This window comes from Martes martes (genome assembly GCF_963455335.1).
Source record: "Martes martes genome assembly, chromosome: 4".
Classification (NCBI taxonomy): Eukaryota; Metazoa; Chordata; class Mammalia; order Carnivora; family Mustelidae; genus Martes; species Martes martes.
The window spans coordinates 162,642,226-162,661,758 of record NC_137891.1 but is presented as its reverse complement, the minus strand read 5'-3'; the positions used below and the strand labels follow the sequence as shown (position 1 = coordinate 162,661,758).

Here is a 19,533-nt window from a genome sequence, read left to right as displayed (position 1 = left end):
AGTCCTGTGAAGCAAGCAGAACACGCTATTATTATCCTTGTTTTATGGACGAGAAAAATGATGCTCATTAAAATCAAAAGACCTGTCAAAAGTCACACAGCTGGTAAGTGGCAGAGCCAAACATGGCATTAAGTTCTCCTGTCTATAGGGTGCGCTTTCACGCACAGGATAAAAATTCACACAACTCGTTCTTTGTCACGCACTGCATAAACCGGGTAATTGGAGCGGAGCGGTAGGTGACTGCGCATGCGCACATCCAAGCCCTGCTCTGCCCGAGGGCAGTGCCAGCCACGTGTTCCCAGCAGCCAACGCGGAGCCGAGCGCGAAAACGAGATCTCGGTCCACGTGCACAAGTTCTGGCGAATGAGAACAGACGGCTGCAGAGTCACGGGACTGGACCCAGGAAACTACACTTCCCAGAAGCAGCTTGGGGATGGACGCCTCCGCTGGAGGACGTAGTTCCGGAAAAGCAGGCGCCGGATAGGCTGCGGATAGGAAGTGGGCTGTTCTAAGCAGCTGGCGCCCCGGCCTATTTCCGGTAGGATCGGCGGCCGCGGCGGCCGAGGGTTTGCGGGGCAGGCGTTGTCTACTGAGTTTTTCCAGGCGTGAGCAGACATGGCGGCGGCTTTTCGGAAGGCGGCTAAATCCCGGCAGCGGGAACACCGAGAGCGAAGCCAGGTAGGACCGCACAGGCCCCACGAGTGCTGGGCCGTGGCCTCATGTGCTACCCTTGCCTCCTCCCTCTCTCCACCTGCGGGCCCCGGTCCCTTCCCAACGTCGAGGGGGCACGTAAATAAACTCAAATGTATGCTAACGACGCGGGCGTGCCTGGGGCGGAGCCTCGCGACTTGGCGAGGTCGGGGGTCGTCGTTCTCGCTCTGGGAGGAGCATTGGCTGTCTTGCGAGTTTTCAGGGAGGGAGTTGGGTGAGACACTGTATAAAGCGCTTGACTGGGGGGGAAGGTGAGGTCAGAGCGCACATGGGCTGGAACTGGAACCCCGTTTGTGGGCCCTCAGCCCTGCCCGCTGCATAGCGGGTCTGTGACCGAAGAGGTTGGTGATGATAATGTTTTTATCACCGTCTGGCGTGGGCATTGTGCAAAATCCGTGAAGCTCTGCCATATACGCATTTGTTTATGTCTCACACTGTAATGTTGATGTTTTCTATCCCCATTATACAGATGAGGAAGCTGAGGTCCAGGGAGCTGAAGTGACTTGCCTAGTGACAAACACCAAATTCAGGTGGATAAACAGTTGTAGGACTTTGGAGGGTGTGTTTGTGTTGAGAAGATTGAGTAGAAATTCGTTTAGTATATAAAGAATCAATGTATTCATTCCACTTTGCTTAGAAATCACATCATAACCAATCCAGAAGGGCCCTTTGGGATATCTGGTCCAGCTTCATTTGGCAGCTGGGGAAGAGGGAGAAGGGTGCATGCAAAGTTGTGTTTCTGATTGATGGGATGGAACTAAGGCCTGTTGACCGCAGTTCAGTCTTCCTGCTTAATAGCATTTATCAGACATTTATTGTGCATTTGCTGTGTGCTCAGTGGTATGCTGGGAGCAGTAGTGTAATTTGTTTGCCACCTTGTCTGAACCTATTCGTGGACTTGTGTAAAACTAATGATAGAAATGTTTATTGTGTGCCAGAGCCAGAGAAAGTGCAGAATGCTTTACTGTCATTATCTCATTTAACTCTCACACTGTGTGGAAGTAGGTATTACTATTTTCTCACATTTGCAGATGGGGAAGCTAAGGCTCAGATAAGTTAACTTGCCCAAAGACATACAGTGTCGCTGGCAAGCAGCAAAGCCAGGAATCAGGCCCCATGTTTTGAATCCAGGGTCCTCTAAAAGATGAATTAAGAGGCACCTTTATAAGAGATGGCACAAGAAGAATGCCAAATGAGGAATTTGAAAGCAAAGAGTAGAGATGATGAGGGAAAGCATCACGATAGAACTTGCTGGACTTGAGAGGCAACGATAATAGCATTTTGAGTACTTACTGTATGCTAGGTACAGCCCAACAGCTACAGGATCATGTCCTTTAAATCTGCAGCATGTCTGTGAGGTGGATGTTATCCTCATTTTCCAGATGAGGATTCTGATGCTTAAAGAGATTGAATAGTGTGTCTAAAGTCACAGTTGTAGGTAGTTGATTTGGATTAACAGAGAAGACCGAGCTTCTTCGGCTGGCCATAAGCATGACATGATCATGGTCTGAGTAGGAATAGAGGGTCTTTGTGGGAGAGATGAAGAGAAGGCCATGCTGGCAAGGTGGGTAAACATGTTGACAAGAGCACTCCATGTTTGGGTCAATTTGGACTTTATTCTCTAGATCCTTCACTGAGGTGCTGGGTTAGCTACCGAAGATATTTTGTATGGTGGGGGTAGGTGTGCTTAGAGGAGCTATTAACAATGCAATGCCAGGTCTCCTATAACACAGATCCCTTTGAATTAGTGTTTTTGCATTTTTTGGATAGATACCCAGTAGTGTGATTCCTGGATCATAGAGTAGTTCTATTTTTAACTTTTTGAGGAAGCTGCATACTGTTTTCCACAGTGGCTGCACCAGTTTGCATTCCCAGCACCAGTGTAAGAGGGTTCCTTTTTCTCCATGTCCTCACCAGCACCTGTTCTTGTGTTTTGTTTGTTACTATTATTTTTTTTAGTTGTTGGTGTTATTTTAATTACTGAGTCATGTATTATATCATTTCAAGGATAAGAGACATGTCTAAAAATCTCATCTAAATTATTGGAGAAGTTTAAACAGAGAGAGGTATTATGTACTTCTTCAAAAGTTGAGATTATTCAGAGCAGAAGAGGATGCAGTCTTTGTGTGGTGAGGAAGAGCACAGACTGTGGCCCCATATGGAACGGGTTCCAGTTCTAGCTTTGCCAGTTATTCTGTGTTCTTGGGCAAGCCTCATTCCCCTTTTGGAAAATTGGGATAACAGTTGTGTGTTTTATCTGCTTCTCTTGTTTGTTGTGGGGATTAAATGAGATCGTAACAAGCATAGCAGATTGTTTTGTAACAGAATTGGTGCCTAATAACTGTGGCCTGTTATCGTGTGGGCAGAAACATCTAGCACAGACACTGACATGTATTAATTGCTCAACAAATAGCTTGTAGAAGGATAATGCCAAGACACAATCCTTGTGCCTTCCATACTATCCAAGTTCTGTGTCAGAAAAAGTATTTTGTGTCACACTTGGCTTTTTCTCTCATACTTCTTACCAAAGATATAATAGTAGTATGCTGGGTACCTGGTTTGTGCCAGGCGGTGTGCAGACACTCCCACTCACAGAGGCTCATTTAATCCTCATGATAACCATGAGAAGCAGGTACTGTTACTCTCATTTTATAATTAGGAACCAGCAGCTCAGAGAAGTTAAGTGACTTGCCCAAGGTCACAGGCTGTTAAGAGGTAAAGCTTGAATTTGAACCCCATTCTCCAGACTAAATTTAGTGCCCTTGCCACAGTTGCCTCCCTGTTATTATGTTTTCCCTTCATAGTATTTTATAAACCCTTGGATTAAGTCTGTAGTAATTTTAGTACAGCTGGCAACTGCTTGCTTAGTGCCGAGTCATTGTTGCCTCTCTCTGTCCTTAATAGGCCAGGAAGCCTACTATGGCAGTGCTTGTGACCTCTCTGGCTGCTCTATGGTACCTCTCATCCTTGGGCAGAGCCCAGTTGGGGGAGGGGAGGGAACAGGGTAGCAGGTTGGCTCCAAGGACATGGATTTATTGAGCACTCCAGAGACTCTTGTTCCTGTCAGGTGTCATGTTGATTTCAGAATGTTTTTGCTGAGGGAACTAAGCAGTTTTTTTTTTTTTTTCCTTTGTCTTCTAGCCTGGCTTTCGAAAACATCTGGGCCTGTTGGAGAAAAAGAAAGATTACAAACTTCGTGCAGAGTGAGTTCAGTTTTCTGGTGGGGGTGCTGCCGAGAAAGCTGACAGCTTCCCTGCACTGCAGCTGAATTGCCCAAGTGTCTGACAGGGGATAATTTCTTGCCATTGACAAAATGGCCAAAACTCTGGCAACCTGTCACATACTTGTCTGTGACCCTAACCTTCTCTCTTTGTTGGGCAGAGCGTAATTTATTTAACTGTAGTTGCATTGTGAAATTTCTTTTCTTTTCTTTTTTTTTAAATTATGTTGCTCTAGATAGTTTTCTTAGAGTGGCTTTGATTTGCTCCTGCCTTGGTGTGTGAGCCAAAAGCTGAATCTTTTTTTTCCCTCTCCCTTTTCTTGAAATGTGAGATATAATCTAAAATTCCAGTCATTGAGTCTCTTACATCACTGCGTGTGTGGTGTGGAATGAAGAGATGTGAAAGATGGATTCATAAGACTGAGCGTGGGTGATAATGAACTCTGAAAACATTTTATAAAACAATTACCCCCATTCTTTTCCTTTAGCACTTTATTTGCAGAATACTTTATAATTGTTTGTTAACCATGCTTGTCAGCTGAGATCCTTTTGTGCTCCTGGTACAGATGGTGATGGATTAAGTGGATTGCTCTGGGTCCCAGAGTTTTGAAGGCTAATAATGATAACTGAATGCTATTATTGCACCAGGCAGTGTTTTAGAAGACTTGCAATTTTTACACTTAATGTATTCCTCCCAGTAACCTTCTGGGAGGCTATTATTATCACACCCATTTTACGGATTAAATTGAGATACAGATTGGTTAACTAATTTACCCATGTTACTTAGCCAGAAGTGGTAGAGTCCAGGTTTTCATCCAAATAGTCAGGCTCCAGAGTCCATGATTCTAGTCCGTATGCTGTATTGCACAGTGGAGTTTCTGAATCTTATTTGGTCACTTGGTGCCCAAGTTTGCTTTAGAACCCTGTCTAGGGGCACCTGGGTGGCTCAGTGGGTTGGGCCTCTACCTTCGGCTCAGGTCCTGGTCTCGGGGTCCTGGGATCGAAGGCCTGCATCAGGCTCTCTGCTCAGCAGGGAGCGTGCTTCCCCCCTCCCTCTGCCTGCTTCTCTGCCTACTTGTGATCTCTCTCTCTCTCTCTCTGTCAAATAAATAAAATCTTGGGGAAAAAAAAGAACCCTGTCTAATGAGCTCTGATGTGTGCTTTGTGTGGTGTTTCCGTGTAAGGAGGTAAACTGCACTAAAATATGTGAGATGTTAATTTCAGGTGAGTTTTGGGATAGGAGAGGAGCCTACACAGACATAGCTCAACATCAGTGATTGTGGAGTCTGGATCAAATCTAGTCATTGCTTTGGCTTTTTTGGGTTTCATTTTATGTAAACTTTAGATGCTTGTAAAGTTTGCTTATTATGAGTTTTTTGTTTTTGTTGTGAACCTCATTTAACCTTTTAGTGACTACCGAAAAAAGCAGGAATACCTCAGAGCTCTCCGGAAGAAGGCTCTTGAAAAAAATCCAGATGAATTCTACTATAAAATGACTCGGGTTAAGCTCCAGGTGGGTGCCTAATGGATCAGTTGGTATTCTGAGCTCCACCTCATTAAAGAAAATAAGGATGGGGGAAGAGATGGAGAGGAAGGATCCTTGGCCTTTATTTAGCCCTTCTCCAGTTGGTCCAGGTGTTCTTGGTCCATATCCAAGGCATATTGCCCCTTCACGAACAGCATGCATTTCTGCTCCGGAATCTGAGTTGTCTTATGTCTGGAGCTGTTCTTAGAGTGGATGACAAGGTGCTAAATTGAGCATGCATCTTGGCCTTAGTGCACTGGACCACTGTTGCATATGGCATTCGGTTGTCTTTGTTCCAGTCATGAGCTGTGTTAATGACTTATTCATGATTTTAATCTAATAGGGAATGTATGTTTTAAATTTGGATTTTAGGATGGAGTTCACGTTATTAAGGAGACTAAGGAGGAAGTAACTCCAGAACAACTGAAACTGATGAGAACCCAGGATGTCAAATACATAGAAATGAAAAGGGTTGCAGAAGCTAAGGTAATAATTGAAACCCGTTGTTCTCGTGTATTTTTGTTATTGAAGAAAAATAAAAATTCACTGGTATCAAATTGTAAGTTGATTTCTTCTGGCATTTACAGATTTAAAGTGCTTCCTGATGGTGATAGTGATTTAGAAGTATAGTCAGTATGGTGGAGTGAAAAGAGTTCATTTTTGGAAATGAGACTTATTTAGGTTTGAATTCTGGCTTTGCCATTTATTAGCCCCAAGATTATGGACAGATTAACCTTTTTGAGAGATTGATGCCTCATTTCTATCTTACGGGAATGTTAAGTGAGTTTTGTGGAATGTGTAGCCCAGTACCTGACATGTGGTTGGTGCTTGGTAAATTTTAGTTACCTTTTCCTTTAAAAAAATGAGGCACATTTTTTGGTGGCTTGTGATAATGATGTGAAATGGTTTAAACTTGTGCACGTTCATTTCTGATACCCTGGACGAACCCAATGTAAAATGAGATCATGTTCTGTATTCTAGAAAATTGAAAGACTAAAATCAGAGCTCCATCTGCTGGATTTCCAGGGGAAGCAGCAGAATAAGCATGTGTTTTTTTTTGACACCAAAAAGGAAGGTATGAAATGTATGAGGGTTTGGGGTTTCTAGCGTGTTGGTCTGTGTTTGGCATTACATGGTGCCTTAAGAATTGTCTTGACTTTCAGTTGAGCAGTTTGATGTTGCCACTCACCTGCGAACAGCCCCGGAACTTGTTGACAGAGTCTTTAACAGACCAACAATAGAGACTTTGCAGAAGGAGAAAGTGAAGGGCGTTACCCAGCAGACTCGACTGAAGGTAATTTTCTCTGTTGTTTTTTGAGTCTGAGCTTAGGAGCATCTAGGGTTGGTTGGTTGGTTGCTTTTTGTCACTGCATTGGGGATGGGAGTGGAGGAGGGTTCCTTAGGGTTTTGTTTTTGGTTTTGGGTCCTTGGTTTTTAAGATTGGGGAATTTGTGGCCTAATGGTCAGTAGTTTAGGGTCTGGCTTTTAGATTTGCATTTGAATCCCACCTCTCACTCTGGGCTTTGTGCTTTTAAGGCTAGTGACTGATGCAGAGAGAGGAGGGGACATTGAAAGATTAAGGGATTTGGTATATTCTGATACCCAACCTTTAGCACCAAACATATATCTCAGAAAGTCTGTACGTATTATGCATTTTTAACCAAAGTTTTGTATTGACTTTTCCTTATGGTGCTTTCCATCTCTGGAACTGGGTTTGTGCAGAAGACATGCTTTTTTCTCAAAGCCTTCTGGAGTTGAACTCTCACTTCTGACTGATTCATTTAAAAAAATGCTGTCAATGTGTTTCAAGCAGACAGCTGTTCTGTTTTGATTTGAATCATTTACACCGCATCAGCTTTGCTTCCAATGTTTAATTTCACAGCAGTTTCTCTAGCTCAGAGGCAGCTAAACTTGCTGTAGTAATATAAATACCCCTAATTAGTTTGACTATATTGGGTAATCCCATAAATTTGACAGTCTGTGTAATAAAGTGAAAACAAAAGCTGTCTGAAACCACTGCTGTGAGACTGTGCTAGAATTGGTGAATTGTTTAAATCTGAAGCCCAGTCATAGTCCCCTCTTGAAGATAACACTTCCAGCTGAGGAGCCGGCTGACTAGTGTTCTCGTGATAACCCTGTTTGTCAATTAGTTGTATTTTCAATTAGCTGTGTCACTAACACTTCTCAAGTGTTGTGGTAGTCCCTAAAGAGATTAGTGCTCCAAACAGAACAGTTCACCAACACGCCTTTTGAGAAGTTGGAAAGGTTTGGATCTTGCCATTTTTGTCGAGTGGTATTGTTTCTTTCGGTGGTTCTGTTGAGAGCAAAAATACGTTCATTAAGACTGCTGGTGGGTGATTGCAAGGGAATTTTTAACCTGTAACTTGGAGGGGTGGGCAGTCTGTGGGTGGGCTTCAGGAAGTCTGTGAACACTCTTTCCACACTGATATTTTGTGTAAATGGGTATATATGTTTGCACAGACTTGTACCAACACGCATGCATACTTATTTCAAGAAAGAATGAAAAAAAAAAAAGAAGAATCCAAAGCTTTCATGAGTTTCTCAGGGGTTTATAATTCCCCCAAATTTAAGGACCCCTGGCCTCTGAGGGGTATTCAGCGGGGAGTGTTCTCAGGTCAGCTCTCACTGAAAAAAGTTCCTCTCTCTGAGTTCTGTGGTTCTCAGACATCAGCACACTGGCCAGTGGCCTTTCTGTCCTCTGTTCACATTGTGTAGGGTTTCCAGGTCTGGCCCATTCCTGCATTGCCTTAGGTAACCGGGACGCTCACATAGAGGTTGAACAGCTTAGTGTAGTAGTGGAAAGATTCCTGGGATCTCTGAGACTCTCGGGACAGTCCTGACTCTGTTCCAGGTGAACCACGTGTCCCTGGGCAAGTCTCCAGGGTTTTGCTTAGCTCTAGAATGTGGTGTTCCTAAAATGGACAATTTTATAGTCCCTTGTTGTGTTGATTTCTGAGTGAGAAGGGAGTTGATGAAACCATTTATGCATTGGGACTTAAGTGGATTAAAAAGCAGGTTTTTTACTCATTTTTATCTCGTTCATTTTATTGAAAATGTGTGTGTGTTTCTTCCGCAGCGGATAGCTAAAGAAAGACAAAAGCAGTATAACTGCCTGACACAGCGGATTGAACGTGAGAAGAAATTGTTTGTTATTGCACAGAAAATTCAAACACGAAAAGATCTTCTGGTGAGGAGAGAGAGCCTGAGGCCTTCCTTTTTTTTTTTTTTTTTTCCCCCCCTTCCTCTTGTAAAGGTCTTAACTGAAACTGGATTTCAGCTGTGTGTAAATCAACCCCAGTGAAAATGTCTGCTCCTCAGGGGCAGTGGTTTGAGCCAGTGTCTGTTACTCTGACAGTGTTGAAATGTTCCTTGATTAAGAAGGGTAATAAGGGGCTTATTAGTCAGTGCTCTGGAACAGCAAAGGGTAGGATCAGGTAGCACATGAACTTTATAGCTTGTGAGCAGCTACGTGTAACATTTAAACAGGTTAACAAAACAGTGCGTGTCACTCACTGGTGTTTAAAAATAGACAACGTTGTGTAGTTAAAGAGCACAACTAAGGATTATGCGGTGTCCTGTTCATATCCTTATCGTTCCTTTAAATGTCAGATTCTTCAGCTTTACAGATTCTTCAGATCTGCCTTTCTCAGCTAGGGTTCTGTGTGAGAATATGCCCTACAAAAAAATGATTTGAGTACCTCCCCTCTCAGTTTTTCCAAGAACTTCTACACACTGGTAGCATTCTAGATCCCCAGGGGAGAAAAGGATTCATTGTGCTTGGGGATACTTTGGGGTGGTGGGCTTTGTCTCCCCTGCACTTTGAGAAGGGCTGAACTAGGGCCTCTCTAATAGGTAGTTTATTAACCTTCTTGTTTTTCAAAACCCTCTCCTGCTGTTTACTGGTAACCTTTTTACTCTTTTGTAGGATAAAACTCAGAAGGTGAAGGTGAAGAAACAAACTGTGAACTCTCCAGCTATTTACAAATTCCAAAGTCGTCGAAAACGTTGAAGTGGTATAGATAAGCTTTGTCATTCCACATGGAAAATAATTGTTTTTTCCTAACTTCACATTCTATTAGTCTGAATGACATGGTTTTTCCTGTTTGTAACTTTAGTTTATTACAGATCTGGCATTTGATATCTTTCTGCGAACAATATTTAAACACTTTCCCTTGTCTTACTTTTTTGGGGGTATGAAATCATGCCCCAATATATTTTTATATACCTATGTATTTTCTTCATGATGACTGTTCTATAATCTCATTATGACAAATTTGGAAAAAAATGAATTCATCTCTAACCCCAGTACTTACTGAAGAACACCAAATAGTTATTAGTGCTAGGAGCTAGGGTATTGGAGGTGAACAATATTGTGAATGTTCTGCTTTATTTCCTTCCTTCTGTAAAGGCATGTACTTTTTTTTTTTTGCTTTATTTTGTGTTCTGTAAGTATAATTATAGCAAACAATTTTATACCTTTTTTATTTAAATTAGCCCTTCCATTTTGTTACATCACTAAATTTTTAAAAAGTAATGTATGTCCATAGTAAAAATAAAAATAAATATTTTTATTATTTATTTGCATGTCCTAACCAGTGGGTAGACCGATTTTACCCTCCTTCCATCTATGTTTATTGGCTATTCAGGTGGCTTCATAAATTAGCCAAGGAGGAATTTTTTTTTTCTCTTATACTTCATAGCTACAGATAGAAACCCTGGAACTAGGAACCCACAGTGGCACCTCCTTATTGATGAAGCTCAATCAAACAGACCTGGCCTTCTGTTCCTGCCCTCTGCACTTCTGGCCAACTCATGATTCCAAGGCTATAAATGGCTTGGTTCAGGGCTTTGCCCTGGCGTTAGGGACTCCTGGGCATGTGTAGCAGCTTTCTTCCCAGAGTCTCACCCCTCCCTGCCCATGGAGGGGAGGTAGGCTGAGGCTGTCAAGACAGGGCTGAGCATGCTTAAAGCAAAGGTGGGAGGAGCAGGGTTCTGGGAGGCTTGCTTACACCTCACCCCCTGGAGGGGGAACAGCTGTGCTTGGATTTTAAAGCGTAAAAAAAAAAGAAAAAAAATCATTGTTAAAACTTAGTATGTTCTTATGACTGCTAGGCTCCTATACAAAGTGTAAAATGAAAGCCTGTTTCCTCAGGGTGTACTCAGTGGGATTTAGATCTGGGATCTCTGGAAAATAGGAAGAGGGCTGGGGAATAGAAGCTAGCAGCTTTTGCCTTAAGGAAGGAAGTGCTTCCCAGTCTGTGTGTTTCCCTCTTGGGGGGGTGGTGAGCTAAGTACATGTTGATGGTCTTACGACATGAAGGGTCTGGGGGACTGAGTTCTGAGCCAGGGAAGGAATTTATCCCATGGGTGTTGGACAGAGGGGTGGGCAGACTAAGCAGAAATCTGTTCTTGACACAGAACAACTTGGTACTGCTGCTCTGACTATCCCTTGTCCCTGCTGGGTAGGAGGTAAGGAGTATACCTGATGCCTTTTTGTTGAAGTTTACATCACACAAAGGTACTTGATCGGGTCTCCCATTAATAGACACACAAGATGCAGCTCAGACCTCATAAACACAGGTGCATGCACGTCTGTGTACCCTCTGGTACATGAACATGCCTCCCGTCCACAGGTGACACACAGGGTCCTCACATGTTGTGTAGGAACACAGTGATACCTGAAGAGGCATGTGCACAGGCCAGATGGGACGGGAAAGCCCGTTCTCTTGGAGTACCGCAAGTGCCAGATTGGAGGTGGAGAACTGTGAGGGGATAAAACTGGGTGTCCTGAACTGCTGTTATACTGAGGGCTGTCTCTGAGGCCCTAGGAGAGAGTGGCTGCCCCTTGTGACTAACCCAAGACATGCTCCAGCCTCATGCGTCCTAAAAACAGGCCAGGACTTCATGCTTTGGTGCTCAGCAGGGCCTCAGACTCCTGGCTCATTGCTTGGGAAGGGGAAAGACTATTGTTTCCTTAGGATCCACCCCTCCAGGCCCAGCGGCTGGTTTGGGCTCTTGGTGGAGCCTGCTGTGGCTAGGCCAAGGGGAATGAACGTGGGCAGCCTACGGAGGTGGAAAGCATTTCTCTGAGTCAGAACTTGTGTGGTTCAGGTCTCTTGTACAAATGAGGTCTCCAGAGTGTCAGCTACTTTAGCTGCTGTGGGACACCCAGGTCTCCCCAGCAGAGAACCCAGCTGTCCTGCCTTAGTCCCACTCTGTTGCCACTTCTTAGAGCCCTTGTGACTCAAGCAGGAGAGTGTCAGGCCCTAGCTTTATTCTTGGATTAAATCTTTTTTTAACTCTGGAGGGAACTGATTCTTGGCAATAGGGTAGGAAAAGGCCCAGTAGGTGGAGCTGCTGCCCTTTTGCTGGGGTTATTTCTTTGGGTGCTGATGTCTACCCTCTTAGCACTCTTGGCTTCTGTTGGAAGCATCCCGTGCTCCATTGGTGCTCAGTGCCTGTTTATTGGATTTAATGCCATGGGGGAGAGCTCTTGGGAAAAAAGATTTTCTGCACGCTTGCTCCGCCACTTTGAGATTAGTGTGGCCCCAAGACAAGGCCTGGGCAGGAAAGGGCTTTCCCCTCATTTCTAGTGAGGCCCACATTGAGGGTGGTTCCACCGGGAAATGGTAGGGGTCTCCCCATGTGCAGTTGTGAGGGTTTGTGTCTGGCTCTTCCCCCGCTGCTGGCTGTGGGGCAGCGAACAATTGGAGCTGCACGTCCTCCAGCAGGGAAGGCAGCCAGCAGACGCAGACTTGCTCTGCCTGCCTGTAGAGGCCGGTGAGGCCAGGGCCTGTCGAGACTTGCACTGGTGAGGCAAGTGGGTGTGCGGTGCCGGCCTCCTTCCTCAAGCTCTCCCAGCGAGGCCATTCACAGCCTCATGCACAGGGTGTTGGGCAAGGGGGGGTGTAAAGCTTGGGTGGGAGTCTTGGCTCAAAACCCCAGGTGAGTGGGGGAACTGGGGGTGGACCCGGAGTACTATTGGGGCTGAGCTGGCAGGTTTCTTGGGCTGGGGCGGCTGTCTCCTGGGGTCAGAGGGTGTGTGCTCTCTCACAGAGCCGGTCACCGGACCTCCCTGTTGGCGGGGCTCTCACCCAGCTCTGTGGGTCTGTCTCAGCAGAAAGTGCATGGAAGGATTGGGGAGAAGCTTCGAAAGCCTGAGAGGCAGAGCTGGCTTTCCCAAGTCCACCCCGTAGAGTGTGGAAGCTCAAGAGGCTGCCCGGGTCATGCTTCTGCTTGTTCTTTCCTAAACTACTCCGGTTGGAGAGGAAAAAAAAGAAATCTCTCCTGCTTCAGACTCTGTATGGAATCTCTGTGTTCCTCATTCATGGATCCACCATTACATTTGGAGAGTTCTGTCTCCTCTGTATCTCTCGTAACCAAAGTTTACCTAGTTGTCTCTGTCCAGTCTTGTCTGCTTCACTTGATAGCTCTGATAATGATGAGAGCCCTTTCCTCTCTTGTGTCAGGGAACACAGTGTTTGGTGCCAGGCCTGTGGTACAGTCCTGAGTTCCCTGCTTTGGTGGTAGTAGACATTGGGCCAGAACAGAGCCGGACCTGGCTATTTCTAGGCAAGAGGAGTTTATCTGGGGACTGCTGTGTTTGGGGTTAAGGGTGGGAAGGAAGCCCTTTCCATTCCTCCTGTTATCTGTCACCTGATGGCCATGCTCAGATCATAAGTGTTAATGAAATTTTGGTGCCCCCAAGGCAGCTGGGCAGTTCTCCACCCCTCCCCCACTGCCCTGAATCAGCCTGACTCATTTTTAGCTTTCTCCCAGTTACCCCAAAGCCTTTTCTTTTGAGGTGACAATTGTGGGGGGGGGTTGGTTTCAGGTTTCGTGTTTTTACATTACTGAGTGGAAAAAAAACCTTTCCAAACCAAAAACAAAACAAAACAAAACAAAAAACCCCAGCTTTTACAGCAGAAACAACATGTCCCAAGAGCACTGGAAATTTCCCCGTCCCCTCTCCTCATCTGCTCAGCCACAGAGACCAGTGATGGAGGGGTTAAGAGGTGGGGGTTGGAGCTAGGGTGAGTAGAGTATTGGGGACAGCCCCTTTGGAGGTGGCAGCATTTGCCTTCATGCTTAAAGGCAGGGGAGAGCCTTTGCAGAGCCCTCTGGCTCTGGAGCCAGTAGTATTGCCAAGCGATGGGGCCAGTCAGCTCAGGAGCGGCAGGGGCTGGGGGAGGAAACCATCTCACATCTTTAGCTAATTTGATCCCAGGAGGTCGAGGGCAAGTCCCTCCCTCAGAGAGGGCTCTTTAGGTGGGGTGGTAGGTGGGAAGCTGCAGGATCCATCTGGCACACGGAGACTGGGGGGCCACCCCCTCCTGTTACTAGCTGGTAGTATTATAAACCACTCCCTGCCTGACCCCCGACAGGGGCAGATGGCCTCCATGGCAGATGGAGACTAGGCCAGCGATGGCTGGGTGAGCTTTCCAGTCCCAGCCTGGCCTCTATGGCTAATAAGACAATTGAGAGGGAAAGTGACAGGGCTAAGTGTGTGTGTGTGTTTAGGAGATGGGAGTCCTGGCCTTGTTGGGTCATTCTGGGGGAGAGGTAAAGAGGGAACCTCAGATGAGATCATTGGGTTTTGAGGGCACACCCGGTTTCTTGTGTAGAAGTGGCTCGGGGCCCTGACACTGCCCACCCGCCCGGGCTCCTAGAGCTGCCCCAGTTAGCTCTCAAGTGAAGGGGATGGTCCCCGGGATGGGATTCTCTGCTGCAGCTGGAGCCTGGTGGGCTTGAGGCAGACCTCCTGCTAGGTCCCCAGAGCTGGGCCTGGGCAGCGGCTCCTCCCAAAGGACGCGCCCGTTTATTATGCGCTTGGGCTCCCTCACTGCGCAGGCAGGCAGCGGCCTTCATTAGCGGGGGAGCTGGGGTCTGTTTTGGCTGCCTCATCAGCATCAGTGAACTGCGTCCCTGCGAGATTTGATACAATTTAATTAACCTAATTAAAAGCTCTGATTGCAGAGATGATTGGGGTAGCGCCAGCAGCGACTGCATATTTATAATGAGCTGCAAGGTGTGGGACCGCAGCCAAACGCCACGCATCCTAATGAGCGGGAGCTGAGAGCCAGGGAGGGGGAGAGGGAACGTTTATTTTTGGCAACAATGCCCAGTTCCTCCCTGCCAGGGAGTCAGAGACCCAGGGAGTGAAGATGGACCTGCCCACTGAGCTCTTCTGAGCAAGGTGGAAGCAGGAGGGCGTGCTCCCCACGCGTTCTTGTGCCTTTGGACGCCCACATGAATGCACCGTGTCTGTGTTTGCTGCTTGCAGAGTTGGGGGCTGGGACCCCAACAGTGCACTTTCCTGCCTGTCTCCATCTCTGGGAATCAGGGGCTTCCTTCTGAACCACTGGCCCTGGTTTGAGGAAACGGCTCAGTAAAACCACCCGGATTTTAAGACTTCGGGATCGCTGGGCTGCTCTCCCGGACTTGCCAAGGCAGATCTGGGTGGACAGGAGTAGGCCAAGAGTCTGGGTGGGGGTCAGAAAGGGGATCTGGACGTCCTAGGAGACACAGGTGAGGATCTTGGGCCTGGAGCAGACAGGAGAAATGGGAGAGGTGAACCTCCAGCTCCTCCTGGAGCCCCGCCTGCTCGCTGGCTTCTGAGGACGTTGTCCAGAGAGGGCTGCCTCCCCTGGACTGTCCTCTGCCACTGCTTCCGTCTGGGGAGTCTCGGTTTGTCTGACTCAGCGTTTCCGCTGTAAATCACATCTAATAATAACGAGAGTGAGAGCTGTGGCAGAGAGGCTGTGGGTGAAGGGGGCGCCGGTGAGAAGGGGCACACTGCCCAGGTGCACTGGGGTGTTAAGCGGGGAGGGTGGCAGGAATGGGGGCTGGGTTCTGGGAGCCACCATCAGAGGCCTTTGAGAGGAAGAAGGTGGGAGCGCCCCCCTCCCACCCCGTCCCCCATCCCTGCCCTGGGAGCTTGTGGAGGTCATGAGCTCATCCTGGCTGTCCCAGCCCCCCAGTGCTCTGAATGCTGCCAGGACAAGATGAGATTTGTCCCCAGCCCACCTTGCAGAGCTGCAGCTGTTCAGCTCCCTTATCAATCTTCTCTGTGGGTTTAATCATCTCTCTGTCATCCTGCTGGGACAGCCCTCCCCTTCCTGCCCCAGCTTTCCTCCAAGCCCCCTCCCCCAGACACACCATCTTCTCTCTCCTGGACTTCCCTTCTAGGAGACAGAGGGTGGGCCAGGGCGGCTTTACCCCAGGTTTAGTCTCAATGGAGGGGAGCCGGGGGTTCCCTGTTTTTGGTGGGTACCGGTGGTGCTGGCGAAGAATCTGTCCCAGCCAGGTTCCCAGTATCTTTGGTTCCATGCCAGGGCAGGGTCTGGAGGTTGGCCATGAGGGCCTTCAGCCCAGATCCAAGAGATTCTTGCGCTGGTGCCGTATCCATCCCTTCCTCCTTCGGAAGAAGGCCAGCCTCTTGGGAGCTGGGTCCACCCACGGCCACCCATCCAGCCAGCTCTGGCTCCTTTCCCTGGGTGGGTCCTGTGGGCCCAGGCTCCGTGGAGCCCTATGGGCCCAGGGGCCCGTGGGCAGGAACCACAAGCCCACAGCTTTGCGTGCATCTTGGGAAAAAGGGTGCCCAGGAGTCAATGGAGCCTGTGTTGTGGTCCAGGCTAGGAGCCAGGGCGCAAGGGGCTGTGAGTCCCCTCCCAGTGCTGACGTTCAAGATGACCTTCATGGCAACTTTTCAACCCCCTCTGCTTCACTCTCCCCTCCAGAGCATTTGGGGGAATGGGCAGGGAGGGGTGACATGGGATGGTGTATGTGCCCCTCGGAGGGAACGCGGGAAAGGGGGCCCTTCCTCCCTCTACTCTGTGGCTCCCACTCAGGCACTCAGTGCAAATGGAAAGCGAGCTTCTTCCCATTTCTCAGAAGGGGATGGAAAGCCCTAAAGAGGGCCAGGATTCTGGGGACCATCACCCAGGTAGGGGCTGAAAGACTCTCAAGATAGGGGCTGAAAGAACCCCCCTCAGAGGGTCCCATTGGGTGGAGACCATCAGTTCTGGAGGGGCACTGACTAGTTCGGCTGGAGGGGGCTGGTCCGGTTCAGCCCAAGGCTGGGCCTTGTAGGACAATGGCATGTTGATGAGGACTTGGTTCCGGCCTCACATGACTTGATGGGGGTGGATGGACTGCACGTGGCTGAGCCACCAGGGCTGACCTTTGGTCGCTGGCTAGGGAAGAGAGGAAGCCATGAAGCTCTCCTGCCCACTCAGTGCCCTGGGCACCCTGCCACCCCCACCCAAGGCACTGCCCTCTGGGCACACACACTCTGTCTTCACCTACCTTTTTTCAGTCTCTCTCTTCCCTTTCTCTTTGCTCCACTTGTGTGTGAGTGTGTGTGTACTGTGTGTGAGCATGTGTGTGCGAGCGTGAGCAAGGAGGCACCCCGAGGATGAAGGACAGTGAGAGAAGAAACACCCTTTGTGGGTTCTTTCCAATCAAGGATGGACCTAGTTTTTGCCGTGGGGACACCACCAGCATAGGGCCAAAGTGGGCATGCATGTGTGTCTATGCACGTGTCTTCTCGGGCAGGGTGGACACGTGTCCGTGGGGAGAGCAGCGCTCCCTCCCTGGGCTTACCGTTGTGACCTGTGTTATCTGTGGGAGAGGGGGCGGCTTCTCTGGTGAGCATCGTCCACCTCTTGTGGAGCCATAGCGCCCTCTCTGGCACAGGGCCGGGGGCACTCTCAAAAGGAAAAAAGACTTCTTTGGGGTGGTATAATTATCATGATCAATGAAGTTAATGGAAAAATTACTCTTCAGTGAGGAGGCAAGGTGCGTGCACACACGTGTGCACCAACACGTACACGTCCACAGTAAAAGCTAACCACAGACAAGGGTATGTGCAGGGAGAGTCCCGATAGAGAGAGGCAGGGGTGCTCATATGCATACCTCTGATTCTTATGTGGGGTTATCTGTCCTCTCCCTCACCAAGATGCTCAGGCGGATGTACCAACGGGGGCTCTCCCGGGAGAGTCTTTCCCTGAGGTCTCCCGGGGGTTGAGGGCCAGGGCCTCTGAGCTGGGGCAAGCCACTACAAATGACTTGACCCAGCAGTTTGAAAGGGAGCCTAGGGCCTGACTTTGCCAAATAACATTATGAACATTACGCAAAGATTTTTAAATGAGCTCTCCTTTGTGGGGAGCCCTGTAGAACTTTTTTTCTTCAGGGCTGGTCTACCCTGCATCCCCTTGGTGGCCCTGGTACTATGTGGAGGAAGTTAAATTTCCAGACCTGGGATCAGATGGGGATGGGTGCCCAGATATTAGCACGAGGAGGCCCGTGGGTGAGAAAGGGACAGCATGTGTGACCTCAGACTTATTCTCTAGGCATCTCTCAAATTAACAGCTTTGAGTGGTTTGGCTGAGGAGCATTTCTGGACATTTCCCCTCCTTCTCTATTCCCTTTTTTGCCTCCCCCCCCCCCCCCCGCCAATATAGTTCTGGGGAGATCATGCAGGAGTGGTCCTTCGCACTGAAGCAGAAAGGACAGAGCTTGGAGGGGGCTGGGACGGAGGCTGGGGCTGAGGTTGACACGGGGCACAGCGGGGCTGAGGCTGGGGCTGAGGCTGATGCTGGGATCTGCAGTTGAGGCCAAGTAGAGCACGGACGAAGGTGGGGTTGTTGGAGGTTGGGTTGGCAGAGCATCTCTTTCAGTCTTGACAGGATTCTGAGAAGCCTATTTTTGGAGTCCAAGGCAGATGTTCTCCCCCAGTGAAGAGAATGTTTGGTGTCTGTGCTCCCCTCGGAGGGGCGGGATAGATCCCCTCCCCCTGCTCCCCTCAGCTCAGCAGAGTCATACATCACCAAGGGGCCGGGGCTCCCTAGATGTATTGCCCTAATACGTCGCTATAGCAACCCCACTCCAATCCTGCATTATTCTAATGTGATGCCCCTCCCCACTGTGATGTATAGCTTAGGTCTCAGAGCTGCGAGGCCCCTTCTTTGAGTCTGCTCCAAGTACCCCAGGGATGGGTGGGTTGGAGGCTGGCTTGGCTTCTTTGGGCCCCCTTGCTTCTCTTCCCTCTGTGCACGGGATCCTTTGTGAGGCTGGGTGTGGGGATGGGGTCTGCCCATGGGCCCACCCACCCGCCTGCCCAGAGAGGGGAACCGGCAGGCCATGTGTCCTGGCCCTGGCACACGAGTGCCTGACGCACCGACCCACGCCAGCCTGCCTGGCCTGGGGACCTGAGGCCCTGGGGTTGGGGGCCAGGGCAGGACAATGGCTGCATTCCTGCTGTGAGCCACAGGCCCCCATTGTTCCTGTGGACACTGCCTACTTGAGGGCTGCGATTCTGGCTCTCACCCCATGGGGGGCGTAGGATGCTCCCTGGACCACTCCCCCGCGGGACCATAGAGGGGTGATTCATGGGGTGGCCAGGGCATAGCAAGCCCCAGCTGTGCCCGGATTCTGGGGGGTGGGAGGGGGAGGCGACTAAGGGTTGTTTGTGCCCGTGGTGGGGGGGTGGTGGGCGGTGGCGGGTGTTGAATAGTCAGAGGACTCTGGGCTGTGGACACCCACCACGTCATCTCCTACCCTTCCTTATGTGTGGGCCACTCAGAGAGGCCCCATTGTCAGAGGGGCAGGCCCACCCAGGCTAGAAGGGAAGCAGTGATTGAGAGGGTCCACCTCAGAGCTGAGAGGACCGCCCCTCACATTACACTGGTGGGGAAATTGAGGTCTGGAGAATGGTGGGGACTACTTAAATTCACACAGATAGGTGGTGACAGGCCTGGGACCAGAACATTTCTCCGTCTGTCCCTGGTACTGAGATGCTGCTGCCATTTCTGGTAGAAAAACTGAGTCTCAGTGGTGTTCTTTGGCCTTGGCAGAAGTTATGTTCATAAGTGCCTTCCTGTCCTCTACTTCCTTTGGAATCTGTCTAGTTCAGCACTTTGTATCCCTTTGTATCCCTTTGTATCCCTAGAGTGAGAAATCAGAGCCTAAGACCTCCTAGGGCCATACAGAAGCCATACTGACTGCATTTTCTGTGGGGCCCTGAAGAAATGAACAGAGCATGGAGGTTCTTGGT

The 19,533-nt window shown here is 48.9% G+C and overlaps 1 protein-coding gene across 1 annotated transcript; it reads left to right on the top strand.

Moving 5' to 3' along the window:
* Nucleotides 1–537: 537 nt before the first annotated feature.
* Nucleotides 538–10,055, top strand: UTP11 (UTP11 small subunit processome component). Its single transcript, XM_080801841.1, has 8 exons — nt 538–678; nt 3,853–3,914; nt 5,342–5,444; nt 5,829–5,942; nt 6,438–6,531; nt 6,620–6,750; nt 8,554–8,664; nt 9,403–10,055. The coding sequence occupies exons 1-8, from the start codon at nt 616–618 to the stop codon at nt 9,484–9,486; spliced, it is 762 nt and encodes a 253-aa protein (XP_080657967.1). The 5' UTR covers nt 538–615; the 3' UTR covers nt 9,487–10,055.
* The last annotated feature ends 9,478 nt before the right edge of the window (nt 10,056–19,533 follow it).

Excerpts from the sequence above, each read along its gene's own strand:
- UTP11 (XM_080801841.1), top strand. The coding sequence starts at position 616 with ATGGCGGCGGCTTTTCGGAAGGCGGCTAAATCCCGGCAGCGGGAACAC. Across the intron at positions 5,943-6,437 it reads AAAGGGTTGCAGAAGCTAAG|AAAATTGAAAGACTAAAATC; the intron begins GTAATAATTGAA and ends TCTGTATTCTAG. Across the intron at positions 8,665-9,402 it reads AAACACGAAAAGATCTTCTG|GATAAAACTCAGAAGGTGAA; the intron begins GTGAGGAGAGAG and ends ACTCTTTTGTAG.